Source organism: Cibotium barometz, chromosome 3 (genome assembly GCF_041138505.1).
Source record: "Cibotium barometz isolate CiBa-2024 chromosome 3, ASM4113850v1, whole genome shotgun sequence".
NCBI classification, from domain to species: domain Eukaryota; kingdom Viridiplantae; phylum Streptophyta; class Polypodiopsida; order Cyatheales; family Cibotiaceae; genus Cibotium; species Cibotium barometz.
This window is the reverse complement of record NC_141048.1, coordinates 66,200,896-66,218,689: the sequence shown is the minus strand read 5'-3', so window position 1 is coordinate 66,218,689 and position 17,794 is coordinate 66,200,896. Positions and strand designations below refer to the sequence as shown.

At 45.7% G+C, this 17,794-nt stretch overlaps 1 protein-coding gene across 1 annotated transcript in view; it reads left to right on the top strand.

The window, feature by feature from the left end:
* The window catches only part of LOC147640423 (uncharacterized), a 39,228-nt gene that overhangs the window by 12,345 nt on the left and 9,089 nt on the right, over positions 1 to 17,794 (top strand). Inside the window, exons 2-12 of the mRNA XM_086780368.1 lie at positions 4,142 to 4,303; positions 4,419 to 4,484; positions 4,601 to 4,744; positions 11,691 to 11,804; positions 12,031 to 12,132; positions 12,301 to 12,486; positions 12,934 to 13,023; positions 13,161 to 13,295; positions 13,446 to 13,568; positions 16,850 to 16,935; positions 17,151 to 17,763. Coding sequence (XP_086636494.1) covers positions 4,142 to 4,303; positions 4,419 to 4,484; positions 4,601 to 4,744; positions 11,691 to 11,804; positions 12,031 to 12,132; positions 12,301 to 12,486; positions 12,934 to 13,023; positions 13,161 to 13,295; positions 13,446 to 13,568; positions 16,850 to 16,935; positions 17,151 to 17,763 — 1,821 coding nt within the window. The remainder of the gene's footprint in view (positions 1 to 4,141; positions 4,304 to 4,418; positions 4,485 to 4,600; positions 4,745 to 11,690; positions 11,805 to 12,030; positions 12,133 to 12,300; positions 12,487 to 12,933; positions 13,024 to 13,160; positions 13,296 to 13,445; positions 13,569 to 16,849; positions 16,936 to 17,150; positions 17,764 to 17,794) is intronic.

Below are 17,794 nucleotides of genomic sequence, written 5' to 3'. Positions count from 1 at the left end.
AGTGCAGCCTGTGAGCAGTCCGTACAGAAGTGCAGAAGCGGTTTGCCCGAGTACAAGCGCAGCCTGAAGGAGCGAAGAGATGAAGCGTCGGTTGTCTTACGTAACAAGGTGGAAGCGGTGATCTCTACGCTTGAAGGAGAAGGTTTTTTTTATAAAAATTAAAGTGAAGTTCAACCTTAGTGTTTTCCACGCTTGCATGTGGGTGATTAGTGTGGGTAGGTGACCATGCCCACCCCCACACTCACTTAAGTGGGGCTCCCCATCTTGGCCCCTAAGTGGGTGCCCAAAGGAGGTGCCCACATTTAAGTGTGTGTGAACATTAAACCTTATAAAACAAAAGGTTAGAAATAAAATATTAAAAACAACATGTGCGATATACTTACCACCTGTTCACATGCATCAAAACTCGTCAGAAGACAGAGCAGACTTCACGACTCACTGGCAGGCGTCCCCGCTCAGTAAGTAACACGTCAAGCAGGCAAACACAAAAATACATGTCATGTGAAAACAGTTTCAAACATGCAAATCATGTGTGCATGTGCAAATAGTAACATGGACATATCTCCCGTTCATGGAACAAGTACAAAATATCTATCGGCACAAAACTGGCACGACATAAAACATAAAAACCTGGTCTTCCTATGGAGTGACAGTCCCATAGGTAAGAGATAGTTCCAGGCACGAGTTTCCCTATGGTGTGACAGTCCCATAGGCAAAACACGGCACGAATACTGGCTCTTCCATGGCGTGACAATCCCATGGGTCGAACACAGTCCAAGTCATACACGGGTGGCACCAGTCTGGCTCCCGTCCATACGACACCATCCTGCTAACACACGGGTGGCACCAGTCTGGCTCCCGTCTATGTCAGCAAAATATTGGCCTCTTCACACGAGACACCGGCCTGGCCTCAAGTGAACGAGACGCAAAACTGGAGATGGACCAAATGGTCGGCCAATTGGTGACACAAGAACTACACCGTCCTTGCCTGCTACCAACGTGTGGCAAGCCAACCACCATTTGGTCCCAAAAAGCTCGCCCGCAACGCATCCACATTCAAGTGGCCAAACCGAAAGTGCCATAAATCACCAATCTGAGAACTTGTCAAAGAGGAGAGTGCGGAGAGTTTGTATATACCATTCTCCACGCCGCCTTCCCAAACAACCTGGTCAATCTCGCGGTCCCGTAGAGCAACATAATGCTCCTCAAACTCCACCTGGAAGCCAGTCTTGCACGCCTCATGCACTGACACCAAGTGCTGGGACGTAAAGAACACGAGAGGAATGCTTTCCCCCTCTGTCATCGGGAATGATCTTCATCCGGCCCTCACTGTGTATCGGTATGGTGGAATTGTCGCCAATGAAAATGCGACTTGACTGTCGTTTCAGATCCTGAAAGAAGTCACGGGAAGGAGTCATGTGCCTGGAAGCACCACTGTCAAGAATCCATTCCCGAGTATCCTTTGCGGTGAAGCCAACTGCCTCCTTGCTCGAAGAAGATGAAGCATCCGTGTCCAACATCTCCAAGTGCACAAAGGCTGGAGTCTTTGTTGCTGAAGCTGAAGAATCAACACTCTTCCTAGTCCGCTTGGGACACTTCCTCCAATAGTGGCCTTTCTCGCCACAATCATTATAGGTCCTCTCGGCCTTCAGTTTCTCTCGGTCTGAATCGGGCTTCTTCTCAAAAGACTTCTCCGCCGATGAAGCCTTCCCTTTGCCCTTGTTGTTATTATGGCCTTTCGACGGTTGGCCGGTTAAGGCCTCAGAACCTCCGCCTTGTGGAGGATTCGTGAATCGCTCTTCTTGGTCCAAGACCATGGGCACAAGCTCCTCCCATGTGATGGTGTTGAGCCTGCCACTGGTGATCAATGAAGAGTAAAAGGTTGAGTACTGAGAGGGCAAATGTGACAGCAACGTTATGGCCATATCCTCTGATGATATCTCTTTCCCTGCCTGGAGAACTTCTTGCTGAAGAGCCTGCAGCTTGTTGATGTGCTCCCGCATCGTCGACGACTTTGCAGGATTCATCACCGCATCTGAACTTCCAAGGAGATTCTCTTCATGGGTGATACCCTGTTGTAGAGAGAAGCCAAATGTTGCCAAATACCTTTGGCTAGTGTCATATGCTTTATATGATTGATCACCTGTGGTGTGCAATTGAGGAAGATGAAAGAACGGACTCTAGCATTGACATGATCCCATAACTGTGCCTGTGCCTCCCGTTCCTTCCGAATAGAGGGTAACTCCCCGTCCTCAAACTCCGACCGTGGAACCCCAACAACAATGAAATCAGCCAAGTCATAAGACTCCAAAACAGATTCCATCATTACCTTCCATATGCCATAGTTGTTCCCGTCCAACTGGCGGTCCACTGGGAACGAGTGTCGGAATCTTGACGTGCTTCTCAGCCATCTCAAGCAAATCTGCCATCTCAAGGGTTCACAAGGTCTTGTGAAGGGAGGGTGGTTGGGAAAAAAGAAGAAGAAGGGGCTGCAAATAGAATGCAAGGTGGCTGTCCAACGATGATGGCCGCCTTCTACCCGATCTCCAAGTCCCGTACAGCCCAAAACAGTCTCCAGTCAGCACCTAAATTAGCAAACCTTCGACGTCCCACTGTCTCCAAGCTTCAAGCCACCTGGGGCTCTGATACCATGTCAGAATGCACAGTGGAAATGAAGACAACTGCTGTAGAGAGCAATACACAGATGCAAGAGAGAGAGAGAGAAGCTAGTATAACTCTGCTATATACACCAAAGAAATCCCGGAATACAATGTACGATGTGGAGGCCATTATATATGGCCCCAGGCTGCTGGTTGGCCAGCATAAACACAGCCAATAGCAGCCCACGACTTGCTACTGCCAGTCGGCTAGAAAAAAAGCAGTCGGCTAGCATGTCTCCTTTCGGCCAGGGCCGACTAGAAAAAAAGCAGTCGGCCAGCATGTCTCCAGTCGGCCAGCATGTCGGCCGACTGGAGACATGCTGGCCGACTGCTTTTTTTCTAGTCGGGTGAGAGTCCATCAGTTGGCCAGCACACAGAAGTAGCCGACAGCCCTCCCACACCCAGAAAGAAATGGGAAAAAAATACATGGAAGTGAGGAAAAGTGGGGACACACCTAAACTGGGCGGGCACACCCACAACAGAGGCCCTGACGGTGTGTACAGACAGGAGATGATTGCTAACACGTAGTTGATGCAAAGTAGTCTCTCAGTGTTCAGGATCTTGGGTACCTTGGATGAGCTTTGCATGGATCTTTTCCTTCTTTGGACAGGCACTTTATATGGACACGGTGCAGCTGAGGACAACTGGAAATGCAAACGGGGGAGAATGCGACACACCTCACCTTAGGGCATATATGAGCAGCACGTAGCAATTGTGCAGCAAGTTCAGATGTCTCGGACAGGTGAGCAGCAGCTACAGCCATCTGGACCGGCACATGAGCCAGGTGGTGCTGCCAATTGGCAGTCGGCAATTGGACAAGTCGGCCAACAGATATGAGGTTGTGGAGCAGGCCTAAAACAGACTGCCAACCTGTACATATATATTGTGTGGGATTTTGGTCAAAATCATCTAGATTTCTCAGTGTTGGACTTCAGAGAACGTTTCTCTGTAGATGAAGTGTTCCCTGGGGTATTCAGCAGGTCCCTAAAAACTAAGATCTGAATCCTTAAAAAGTGGTGATGCTTCACACGGTGTATGTAGGTCCTAGGATTCTTACATCATTCTTTTTGTGGATTTATCCTCGGGCAGCTCTCTCCTTACCTCCTCTCCTTTTCCATTTGCGTCTCTCTCTCTCTTCCAACAGTGGACCAGTCTTTCTATAAGTTTTTTAAGTTTGGACACTTCACTTCCATTTAAGAGGTTTTTCTAGAACTCTTTTTTAAAACTCTCAAGTGTTTTGCCTAGAGGACCTTTCCTATGCAGCTATCTTCTATTGCTTAAGCTGATCAATAGCATGTTTGGGAGCTTCAGTTTATGTTCTTATAATTGCTATTCAATTGGCAGGTTTGAATTATTTGTTTTGTGTCATTTTCTATTCGATGCCCTTACCTGGCAGCTAGTGTACATTTTTTATATGAGTTTGTTTCAAAGCTTCATGCTCTATCTTTCTATAGCATTTTAACAATGATGATGGTATATAGCTTCTAGGAAGGAGCAGTGGGTTTCAAGTAGCTTCGACTCATCGGCCATGTACGAAGGGCCTTTGGATGTGGAGTACTCCATTGAAAAGAATAGCTGCTGATGCAACAGAGTACAATCTTTTGCTTCTCGACACGGAAGGCATTGATGCTTATGACCAAACCGTATACTTTTTATCCTTCTTTAGTAGTTTTTTCAACTCTATTGAAAAAACTAACACCTTTTTTCAAGTGCCTGCCTTGAGATGGAATCTCTGATCATCTATTTATGGTTCTCTAGGGAACGTACAGCACTCAAATATTCTCTTTGGCTGTGCTTCTGTCTAGCATGTTTGTTTATAATCAGGTCAGTTTCACTCTTTCACTGCTTGCTTTAAATTTTGTCTTGTTGATTAAACCCTTCAATTTCAATGGAGAGTGTGATGAACTGTCATAGTTTGCAAAATATATGTTTACATGCAGATGGGAGGCATTGACGAGGCAGCTTTGGATCGGTTGTCCCTAGTTACAGAGATGACAAAACACATCCGAGTGAGAGCTTCACAGAATCGATCATCTGCTGCAGAGCTTGGACAGTTTTCTCCGGTTTTTTTGTGGCTTCTACGAGTAATTGTCCTTTCATTAAGCCTCAACTGTATCAACTCATATAAACTAGCATATCAATTGTCTTTGGAATCAATGTAAAATCAAAGTTTGTACTTTTTAGTCTTATTAAAGTATACTATTTGGTTGAAACAACTTGAGAACAAATTATGAAGGAGTGCAGCATGTTGCGTTGGTTCAAGAAATTGAGGAAAATGTTAGTGTGGGCTTTTGAGAGCAAACATTGGTTTCCTTTCAAAGTATTTTTGCCAGAAATCTTTTTGTTAAGAAACTCGGCCCTTAGATCAAGCTAGGGTTCACTGTTATTAGTGACAAGCCTATGGTGGTTCTTTTCAACGAGGATTGATTAAAGTGGTAGTGGTAGTAAATGAAAAGTTAAGGGCTATTAATTCATAGGGCATGGAAGTGTGACTAGGCTTCCACAATCGTCAATGGCATCTTGATTCTTCACCTCTCAAAGTCATGGACGACTCTTCATGGCATCTGTGGTTATGGGAGAACCGCCCCAACTTGCAAACCAATGCTTCCAACATTGCGTCAATAGGGTTGGAAAAGGTTGGCTGGCATGTTTGGATGCAAATGTCTCAACGGGTTGGCAATGGCTTGGCTTTTCTTCATTTTTGTGTGCATATTTTGGAATCTTTGGTCCTTAAGTGTTTCTTTACTGTTCTTCCTCTTATCTTTCCTTTGCTTCTTCTAGTCTTGTCTTGCAAATCATTCCATACTTCTCCTTAAGTGTCACACACTTTTACAAAGATAAGAGAGCATCCTACTTCTGGCTTATTATTGCCTTCTTGAGTTCCCGGATTGTCCATCTTTATATGGCCCTGTGCCTCCTGTCACCATCTGGCCACCCAATTGGTCCACCTGTGCTTTCTCATCATGTATGTACATTGGATTGGTGTCCATGGCAGTTGTATATGCTGGGGATTGATGCCACTCATGTGATACTGTGGACTTGGCTTTCCGTTGGGACTTGTGCCTCTGTGTACATGCCTGGAAATGCTTGTTGGATTGGTGTTCCTTTGGGTTTGGTACCTCATGTACTTGCTTGGAGTACGTCTATTTTGGTATAGTCTCATGAATGGGGATTGTCTATACCAATGCTGCATTGTATAGCATCTTTATGTGCTTGCTTGCAATTGAAATTGCATGTTGTTTTCATGCTTGCTTGACCAATGTGTAGTTCCAGGTAAGGGGACACCCGCCCGCGAACCATGCGTGTGAAATTGTCCGTTGACATGGTTATGTGGCATGTGACAGGTGGTAAGTATTGGTCATAAACCTAGCCTTACTACCAATGTTGCATTGCATAGCATCTTTATGTGCTTGCCTGCAATTGAAATTGCATGCTGTTTTCATGCTTGCTTGACCAATGTGTAGTTCCGGGTAAGGGGACGTCTGCCCGCGAACGGTGCGTGTGAAACTGTCTGCCAACATGGTTATGTTGCATGTGACAGGTGGTAAGTATTGGTCATAAACCTAGCCTTAGGAATTAGCACTAATTTATAAGTGAGTGTGTACACACTTCATTAAGTTTTGGGCGGCCAAAACTCACTTATAAATTATGACCAGCCCGGTGCTTACACACTGATGTCCCGAGGTGGACACCGCCCAAACCTTATCCCCTTTGTACAAAGGGAGTAACCAGCCATGCGTTCTTTCTAGCTTGCTCCACAAAGCACCTACTTGCACCAGCTCACGCTTTCCTTTCTCTCTAGAGGAAGGCGCCTTCTTCATGAGGGCTTTTTGGCTGTATTTTCTACACTTTCTCCTTCCCAACTCCATATCCAAGCTTGCTAAGGTGTTTCCCAAGCTTCCAAGAGTATTTCCGGGTGCTAATCACTCTCCTACACACTCCCAATGACTGAAATTCAGCAAAACATCTCTCTTTCTTGCTGTAATTTCTGGTCTTTTTGTTGAAAACCCTAATTTCAGCCTTCCTTTCTCAAGTTGAACCATAGGGGAAGCTTTCCCAGGGTTCTCTTCATTCTCTTGAAGACTTTTGTCGCGAAGAATTGTGACAAATCGAAGATTTCAACACTCCAAGCACCGGAGTAAGCCTAGGTCGGTCATCTCAAACTCCTTTGACAAGGCAGCCTTCGTCACGCCAATGTGCTCCACATGACCGCCGGTGAGAATGAGATCATCCACATTAAGGATGATAATTGTAACCATGCCGCGTTCTCGAAAGAGATACAGGTTGGGATCTGCAAACAACTGATCTCAGAAAACCAGTCCGAATAAAGAAGGAACCAATCTTTCGATTCCAAGCCCTGGGAGCCTGCTTAAGACCATACAAGGCCTTACGTAACCTGTAAACCATCCCTTCTGACCCTGGAACAACAAAGCCTGGAGGTTGCTCAACATACACCTCCTCCTGCACACCGGCCACCTGTGAGAAGAAGCAAGGGCAAGAACGGTCCGAATTGTGGTCATCCGTGCTGTCGGTGCAAAGGTATCCTCGTAGTCGATGCTTGGCCGCTGAGCATAACCTTTAGCCACGAGTTTGGCTTTGTGTTTGTCCACCGACCCATCTGACACATACTTGGTCTTAAAGGCCCATTTGACACCAATGACTGACCGTTTCGACGGCCTCGGTACCAACTCCCATGTTTTGTTCTTCTCGATGGCATCAAGTTCCACCTGCATGGCTTTCCTCCAAGTATACTTTGAAAGGGCTTCCTTAACGGAAGTGGGCTCCTTGTTCCGCATAATACGAGACATCAAAGCATAGTTTACTTGAAGAAGCTCCGCTGTATTGTTTTTGTCGCGGACTCTGTGCGATCTTCGAGGGCCGTCCTCTGTGGTCCACTCGGAGGGTAACTCCGTGACACCTGACTCCTGAAGGGTGTCCATCAACCACCTGGGTACTCGAACAGATCGTGGAGCCTCCTGCCGTTGCGGGGGCTCTACTCTAGCTGCGGGCTTAACCTCTGTACTGACTGAGGTTGATCAACTATAGTCTGGGAATCATCATCAGAGTCTTCTGGATCTCCAAGAAGTGGCGGCTCCTTGACAGTGGATATTGGAACATGCTCATCAAAGACTACATTCCGGGTGACAACAATCTCATACCTCTCTGGATCATACAAGCTGTATCCCTTGGAAAGAGAATAATACCCCACAAAAATAAGCTTGTGGGATTTGGAGTCAAGCTTCCCCCTCTGCTTCTTTGGAATATGTACATACGCATCACTCCCAAAAATACGGAAGTGGGAGACATCAGGTTTCCTGCCAAAGTATGCCTCAAACGGAGTCATATTAGGTACTGAATTCGTTGGAGACCGGTTGAGGGTATGGACAGCCGTTGCCACAGCCTCTCCCCAAAGTGGACGAAGAAGATCACGATGCTCCAGCATAGTCCTCGCCATCTCCACCACAGTCCTGTTTTTGCGTTCTACAACTCCATTCTCTAAAGGCGTTCCTGTATTGGTCAGTTCCCTCTTGATGCCATGATCTGCACAAAATCTGAGAAATTCAAGGAGAATTCACCCCCTTTGTCAGCCCTGAGAGTCTTTACCTGCAATCCAAACTCTTTTTCCACCATCACGTGCCAATCCTTGAACCGTACAAAAGCTTGGTCCTTCTGTAAAAGAAAGTAGATCCACGTGAATCTGGTACAGTCATCAACAAGCAGCATGATAGAGAGATCCTCCCAATGATGGTGTGTGCTGAGGTCCACACAAGTCAGTGTGAATCAACTCCAATGGTTTTGAAGCCTGCCTGGAACCCTGCTTTGGAAAGGATTCCTTGTGCTACTTACCACGTATGCAAGAACTACAACGTCCTTGCCTGCAGCCAACATGTTGCAAGCCAACCACCATCTGGTCTCAGAAAGCTCGCCGCAGTGCATCCACATTTAAGTGGCCAAAACGAAAGTGCTGCAGATCTCCGACCTGAGAACCTGTCAATGAGAGCTTGTAGATACCATTCTCCACACCGCCTTCCCAAACAACATGGCCAGTCTCACGGTCCCGTAGAGCAACTGAATGCTCCTCAAATTCCACCCGAAAGCCAGTCTTGCATACTTCATGCACTGACAGAAGATGAAAACCAAGAGCAGGGACGTAATGAACACGGGAGGCATGCTTGCCCCCCTTGCCGTCGGGAATAATCTCCATCCGGCCCTCACTGTGTATCGGAATGGTGGAGTTGTCGCCAACGAAAATGCGACCTGACTGCCGTTTCAGATCCAAAAAGAAGTCACGGGACGGAGTCATGTGCCTGGAAGCACCACTGTCAAGAATCCATTCCCGGGTATCCTTTGCGGTGAAGCCAACTGCCTCCTCGCTCGAAGATGATGAAGCATTGGAGTCCTCATCTCTAAGTGCACAAATGCAGGAGTCTTTGCAGTTGAGGTTGAAGAATCAGCACTCTTCCTAGTCCGCTTAGGACACTGCCTCCAATAGTGGCCTTTCTCGCCACAATCATTGCAGGACCGCTCGGCCTTCAGTTTCTCTCGTTCTGTGTCAGGCTTTTTCTCAGAAGACTTCTTCGCTTTGCCCTTGTTATTCCGGCCTTTCGGCCGTTGGCCAGTTAAGGCCTCCGAACCTCCGCTGTGAGGAGGGTTCGTGAATCGTTCCTCCTAGTCCAAGACCATGGGATCAAGCTCCTCCCAAGCGGAATACTGAGTAGGCAAGTGGGACAGCAAAGTAATGGCCATATCTTCTGATGATATCTCCTTCTCAGCCTGGAGGACTTCTTGCTGGGAAGGAGATATCATTAGAAGCCGAGTGCTGCCATATGCCTCTGGCCAGCGTCATATGCTTTACGTGATTGATGACTTGCGGTGTGTAGTTGAGGAAGATAAATGACCGGACCCTGGTGTTGACACGATCCCACATCTGTGCCTGTGCCTCGCGGTCCTTCCTCGTTGACAGTAACTCCCCTTCCTCTACTTCCGGCTGTGGAACCTCGATAACGATGAAATCAGCAAGGTCATATGACTCCAGCACAGACTCCATCATAACCTTCCAGATGCCGTAATTGTTCCCGTCCAACTGACGGTTCACTGGGAACGTGGGGAGAGTTGGGATCTTCACATGCTTCTCAGCCAGCTCTAACAAATCTGCCATCGCGGGGATGTAACTGAAAAGGGTGGGTGGGTGGGAAAAAAAAACTTTAAACTTGCAAGTGGCTGTCCAGCAACTCAGCCCGCCTTCCTCTTGCTTCTTCTCTTCCCGAAAAGTCCCTAACAGTCCACCAATCAACAACGCAACAATCCCCCTCTTGCTCAGAAAACTCCCAAGATCTTTCAAGAGCCGAGGGCTCTGATACCATGTCAAAATACGAAGCGGAGATGATAACCAAATCTGAGACCACAAGAGCAAGTAGAGTGCAGAAAATAGACAGCACAAGAGAAGGAGAGAGATAGGCGTGTAACTCTTCTCTATACACAAGATCCCGAATACGAAAACAAGATACAATGATGTGGGGGCCATGGGGCCATTTTATATGGCCCCATACATGCAGTCGGCCTGTGCAAAAGCAGCCGACTAGGCCTACATGTCCACGACCAGCCCAATCCAGCAGTCGGCCAGCTGCCCACAGTCGGACAGCATGCAGGAGAGGTCGGGGACCAGAAAGGGTAGTCGGCCAGCATCCAGATCCTCTGACCAGCAGTCGGCCAGCATCTGGTCAGCCAGGGTGCAGAAAACTGCCTCCCACACCTGGTAAAAATAGGGAAAAATGGGGAAAAAATACGGGGAGTGAGGAAAAATGAGAAAACACCTACAAAGGGCGGGCACACCCACAACAGAGGCCCTGGTGTCTGATAAAGACAGGAGATGACTTTTGACAGTTACACCTCCGGCTCGGTCTTTGGCATGCACCTACAATTACCATGTGTATAAACCCTAACTTAATCTCATAGTCTCTCAGTTGATTGTGTCCCTTCATGAGGGCTTTCTAAATACCCTAAGCTACCATGTACATGCCCTCAGTTGTCTTGGCACATGCATGTGAGGACTGATACGACACAGAAAAACACATGCATGTGAGAACTGATGTGTGTGCGTGGGATGCGTGCATGCATGCACGCACGCATTAGCTACCACGTGCCGGATATTGTTGTAGATGTAAGGCTATGAAGAAGATTGTGGATTCTACTTTTTGGAGGCTGATTTCTGCATCCAAAGGCTGTTTGTGATTTATTGAGGGTTGACGAGTACGTTTGTGCTTTTGATCATAAGGAATGAGGGCTGTAGAATGCAGATATTTGCTGGTCAGCTAGGTGGTCAAATTAAATGATCAATAATCCCTCCAATGGCTCCATGCATATAAAATTTCAAAGGCTTCGGTTTGAATTCTTTAATTGTTTGCGAATTGCTCATGTCTTTTGGCACCCTTTTTGCTGGCACTCCTTAGGGCCACTGGCTGCCCCCTGTAGATTACCCAAGGCTACCAAAACAAGGCTGAAGTGCTGGGGCCCAAGTCCACAATAATCTGTTGCAACTCTGCTGGTCCTGATTACTACCACCACCAACCACCCCCCCCTCCTCCCCAACTTTTAGCTGTCAATCCGGCTCCTATTTCCTTGGCGCTCTGCATTCTCGCATGGAAAAAGTATTAGTGGTTTTAACTGGTTGTCTGAATTTAATTGGTTGCTGCAATAATATGATATGACATATTTGTTGTCCGCCATCGTAGTTAGGATTATCCAAGCTGAGGTTAGTTTCCTGTTGATAGGAAATAATTTATTCATGGCTGATGGAAGATTATTTAACTTTCAAGTAATTGAAAAGTGTGGAAATTAAGAGAAACCTTGAAAGAATTGTTCCATTTTTGCATGATTAAAGTGTCATAAAAAGGCCTTAAATGCTTTATCATGATGGGTCCATCCATCTCTTATCCACCTCTTGGGTTTGCTTTTTGCGCATAAGTGCTCTTGCATTTTGTTACAATTTGTTGCAAAAGTTTCTTTCTGAATCTAACAAATGATCCACAGGACTTCTATCTGGAGTTGGCTGAAGATGGTCGAAGAATTACTCCTCGAGAATACCTTGAGTCAGCATTACAGTCTATGCCTGGAAATGGGAAGGCAGTTGCAGCTAAAAATGAGGTCAGCATCTTTTTGGCAGTTCATTTCAGGGGCATTTGCTCACTCTTCTTGTAGTCCTTTGTTCTGTGATATCAACTGTAACTATATAGAAAAAACATTTCAAAGGAGGGTTGCAACTTGCAACTAAATCAACCATGTCCTCAAGTGTATTTCTGTAATGCTAAAGTTTCCATTGATACTGACTGATTTTCATGATTCCATTTGTTCTCTTTTCCTTGACCACAAGATACGGGAATCAATTCGTGCTCTCTTTCCTGATCGCGAGTGTTTCACACTTGTTCGACCACTGACTGATGAGCGTGATCTGCAGCGACTGGATAAAATTCCTGTAAGTGCATTCCCTCCCAGGCATAGCCGAAAATTCATACAATTATCCAATGGCTTTTAATTTAGATGTGAATGAACAATTCGGTAAGCAGTTTTATTGATACTACGGAGTGATGCCTGTTTTCTCTTATTGACTATTTTAAATTGGCATGCCATTATTTTGTATCAGTTGGAGAAGATGCGGCTTGAGTTTCGTAGTGGTCTGGATACATTAACAAGATTCATTTTTGAGAGGACGAGACCAAAGCAACTTGGATCCACAATCATGACAGGCCCTCTGCTAGCAGGCCTTACTCAGTCCTTTTTAGATGCTCTGAATGCTGGTGCGGTACCAACAATCGCCACATCGTGGCAGGTGGTTTTTTAGAATACTGACTTATTTGGTATATTGCAGAAGCATGCTTAATGGGTTTGAAAATGACTTATTAGGGTTTTTTGAACTTTGGGCTAAGGAAACTCTGCAATCTGTTATTTGAAGGCACATGGGCTTCTTATCTTCTTTTTCTTGTGGGTCCATACTTGCTTTATGTATGTCATTATAAAAGCAATGCGAAGTCTTTCCATTTGCCCTAAGCTGTATCTACCATTGGACATTGAGGTGGTTGCACATGCATGCATTTTTGTTGCAAATTTTGAAGATTTTCTGAAATAAAAGGCGGGGGGGGGGGGGGGGGGGGGGCTGTGTATCTTATGTTAAAGACAGCTACTAATAAACATATGTACAGGCATCTTGCGCTGTAACCTTTTGGTGGTTATTTTGTGTTTGACTCGCTGTTTGCAATGATTTTTTTGGGTCTTCCAGAATGTAGAAGAAAATGAATGCCGACGTGCTCATGATGCAGCAATCGAGGCTTACGTGAAATTGTTTGACAAGTCACCTTCTGGTGATGAGGTTAAGTCTTTGTGGTTTTTTGATAGAAATGCTCTTTGAGGTGCCAGATTCCATTTTGTTTTGGGTATTAGTAATTTAGTTGCTGTCTGATGCCTTCAAGTTTTCGAATTGCTGCTGAACCTTCCATCAAAATGCAGGGTATTGTGCAAGAAGTTCATGAGATGGCTGTGCAAGGTGCAATAGATGTGTATAATAAAGAAGCTGTTGGACTAGGGGCTGCAAGACACAAGCATGAGAAGTTACTGGTGGCAGATTTGAAGAAGAGATTTGAGGTGGATTTGTTCACCTATGCTTGAAAGTCCTTATAGTGTACATTTAAGTTGCATCAACTGTTTTCTTTAAAGTGCGTATGTTGTTATGCTTTTAGGAGTACAATACAAATGCAAAGTCTCTTTAAAGTGTGTATGTTTCTATCCTTTTAGGAGTACAAACACAAAGTCTGTATCAAAGCAGAATTGAAGTGTGTAAAGGCAGTGGAAAGTATGGATGAGAAATTACGGGCAGCTTGCCATTCTCCAGCTGCAACTCTAGACCAAGTGCTGCAAGTAAGCAAGCTGTGGTCCGTGTGGTCCTTCACGAAAGCATATTTCATTTAAAGTATTTACAGATCATTTTATTTCTTAATTGCAGCCACTCTTTTTACGCAGGATCATTCATGTCCGCTTTGCTTGCCAGTCGTTTGTTTTCTCCTTGTTCTCACTGAATTTATTTTTTGACTGATATTCCACAAGTTTTTTCCTCTTTTCATTGGTGTTTTTTTCATTAGCTTCTATGTTATCATTTTAGACATTCTCATTGTAGTTGCAGCCAGTTGATATTGTGTTTTAATTCTTTCTATCTTTAGTGGTGCATATGCCCTATCAACTATCTTTTTGATGTAGTAATTCTTTCTATTTGTTATGATCCTTAGTGCTAGGCTTCATTATGGCTGAGTCTGCCCCGTATCTTTGACAGAGAACTCAGTACACAGACCTTTGTATGAATGTATGCTCTTATGTGTGTGTGTGTGGGAGCATATATTGATACCAAGTTCTACACCCACTATTGGGCACTGATGACGTTAGTGGGGATGTCGTAGTATCCGGTCCATACTATGCATGATGGAGTTGATGGTTTATTGTTTGGTGGATGACTACCATGAGGTTATAAATTGCACATTCTTATAAGGTGAATTTGGGCATGCTCCTAGATTCATCTAGGTATATATTCTCATTGCATAGTCACCAAGACCAGGAAACAGACCGGGACCGGACCAAGTAGAGGAAACGAGACCGGGCCAATTAAAGGAAACGGAAACGGCAGGAAACAACACGTGTACAACTTAATGCGCGAAAAACAAATACTGTTGTACGCTGTAGGACTCACATAATTAAACATACACACCGTGAATGTAGCCGTTGAGGCAATGTGCAGGAAGCGAGCAACGGGAAGGGCTGCGAACGACGATTTCTCAACAGGCCAGTGAACGTTTTTTGGGTTTTTTTTTAATGCCACGTGGGCAGCGAAGGGCAACGTATGGCTTTTGGTCGATTTTTTTTTGGCCATGTGGGCATCGACCCGTTTCCGCCCCCGTTTCTCCCGTTTCCATGCAATCGAGTAGGGGAAACGGTGTTTCCCTGTTTCGGGGGGCTGTTTCGCTCGTTTCTTGTGACATTGTCTCATTGTAAGTATGAATGTGTGTGCACGCACATGGATGTGGGGGCTTGAGTGAGGATGTGAAAATAAATACACTGGATTATGCTGAGTCTGTTTAGGTCAATTCGAGTGGATATTCTTTGTTTTGTGCAAGATTTCCGTCGATCATTTCTTGAGATGTTTTGGAGGCAGCTATGAACTGAAGACTAGGCCTGATGGCATGCATAGGAGGACCTTGCACAATCATAGTGCAGTGGAAGTCAAAGGATGAGGGGGACATGGGTCCTGGCCACTTTCTTGTGGAGATGCAAATCTTACGAATGTCGCTTACAAAAGCCTTCACCGTGGCTGCAATGGGACTCAGGCAAGTGGCAGTAGAGAGACCCCACTGCCCCTCAGAGCACCCTTATTTTACTTTCTTCTCCTATTCCGCCTGTTTGGGCAGGAGGATTCAGCTTCACATGGTTGAGGGCACACTGCCTCTACCCAACGTTGGAGAGCCCATGGCATTTCTTTCCATGTCCTCTTTGAATTTGGGAAGAGACAGTGGAATATTTCCTGACCGTTGAAGATCTCCCTCGTTCTCTGGCCAGTGGACCCAGGGGAGTCTTGTGGTGGACCCTTGGCTAGAGGTCTGGAACTTGTGGTGGATGCCCCCTCCCCCTCCCCCCCCTTTCCCGGGCGGGCGTCTCAGTGACACTGCCTTTAGGACTGCTCAATAGGTTTGGTGGTGGATTCTTTGCTTGTTCACAATGGGCCAAGTGGAAGTTTGTTCTCTCACTTGGGGCATCATTGGATGGGACATGGAGGCAGGACCAGCGCTCCTCTTCAAGGAGGACAGTGAGAGTCATGTGCTCAAGCCTCAGACTCACTTATCACCAAATCGCGGTCACTCGTCGGTGCCATAAAGGTTCCAGTGGCCCCATAATCCTCACTGATCCCCCACAGATATGTTGTGGGAGCTTGTCAGCAGCATAGCAGCCTAGCACATATTGTGAGCACTGTAACGAGACTATAGAGGGGATGGTCACCCCTCTGGCAAAGACCATTTGCTTCGTCTGGACAGAATCATCCACATCTTCCGAGGATGCTGGAAATGCCTGCAGGGCGATTCAGAGAGAATTCAGCAGCGAACATGCAGCCTTCTTATGCACGTGGATCCCGGGCCCCTTTCTCATTCATGGCAAGGTGGCATATTCTAGCATTACAGGCACTGGTGTGGCTTTCTACTTGCCAAAGTGTGTGTAGTCCAGTGGTGAGGGATCATGACTCGGGGAGGGAAGGTCTCAGTTCAAATCCCCACAGGTCTACCTGTTGGTATTGTTGCCACTTTACAATTGTAATGCCATTCAGCAGGAAGACCAAGCCGACCCTGGGTAGTACCAAATCTTGCTACTACGGAAGGATCTACTCATGGAGAATAAAAAGTGTGGCCTTTTACCCCTGCTCCACAGATTTTTTCGCCCTCTCCTTGCAGTGCAACACACACACAAAAGACCACCCAAAAAAATCTTACTGTTTCTAGTATCTACCCCTTCAAAGGGTTTTAATTTGCTTTGGGAAGATGATCTTTTTTTTAATACTAATTTAAAGGATATCTTTATAGAAACAAAAAGTTGTATTATCTTCATTGCGAGCCCGAACCCGATCCCGTACCTTACCAAGGATGGTGTTGTCCTCTTATGGGGGGCTGCGGAGGCTGACAAACAGGGTGTTGTGCAGAGTATTTAGTCTGTTTTGAATCGAGGTTCTATTGGGGAGCTCCACCTTGAGGAGGAGTGAGAATAGCTAGGTGAGGATAGGAGTCAAAAGAAGAGGGCTCACGTCATATTTGCAAAAAAGCCGAAATGAGAGTGTTCTTGTTTTAGTTTTTGATTCCCAGTTTACAAAGCTGTGTTCATGAATAGACTTCATTCATCCAACCTTTCTTGTATTCCACCTGTTTGGCTTTCTGCTCTATTTTTATTATGGCTCTAACATTATCCTTGAAAACACCTAATGGGGCCACGAGAACTACTTAGTGGTTCAAATTTGTGGGGTCTTAGTTAGTCTGAGTCATCACCTCCTTGAAATAGGTAGAATTGGCTGCATTGCATATTGTTGTGGTAGCCTGGACTCTAATAGTTTCTTTCATTTGCTGTTTATTCTCATATATGTAATTTTGGCATTTTGAATGTTGTTATGATGGCAGGTTCTTAATGGCCTGCTTTCGGACTACGAGCAAAACACGTTTGGACCTACAAAGTGGAAGAAGTTGGCAAAGTTTCTGCAGCAAAGGTTGGATTCTAGACTGGCGAAACTCCAAAATGCATCAAATCTTACACATGTGCCATCTCTTAAAAGGGTGATATATTTTGGCTGACCTCTCTGCCAATATTTGGCAAATTCAGTAGTAACAGTTTGTTTTTTGAGAGGGAATAATGCCATTAAGATCTTTTACTTTCTGCGGTAATAGTGTTGTGTTTGTAATAGTTTGATGTATCATGTGACAGCTTCGAGGGCCCGTTGTCCGATCTTGTGAAAAAATGGAATGATCAGAAGACTACTGATAATTCGGCTCTGCAGCTCAAATGTCAGTCCCTTGAGGACAGATTGGTGCTACTTGGAAAGCAGTTAGATTCAGCTCAGAAGGATGTGCAGGAATGGAAGAGGAGGTTTGAAACATTAGGGTCAGAACACAAGTCTTTCTCTGAAGAATCTGAATCTAGATACAGCCTTCTTCAAAACAAGTACAGTGCTTTGGAGGAGAGCTCTGCAACTCTTTCTTACCAGCTAGAAGTCTCAAAAAAGGAATCTTCAGACTGGCGAAGTAAATATGATCATTTGTTGTCTTCCCGAAAGGCGGAGGAAGATCGTTTCATTGGAGAAAATGCAGCGTTGAAAAGCAGATGTAGCTCTGCTGAGGCAAGGCTGGCTGCTGCTCGAGAGCAAGCAGAGGCTGCAAAAGAAGAAGCATCTGAGTGGAGAAGAAAGCATGATGCTGCCTTGAAAGAGTCTAGAGAGTCAATGGGAAAAGCCTCTGCTATGCAGGAGTGGGCCACAAAGCAAGCCCAAGCACGAGAAGATTCGCTGAGAGCAGAGTTCAGCTCAGCGATGGCATTGAAGGTGCGAATTGTGCATTGGAGGGCTAGATCAC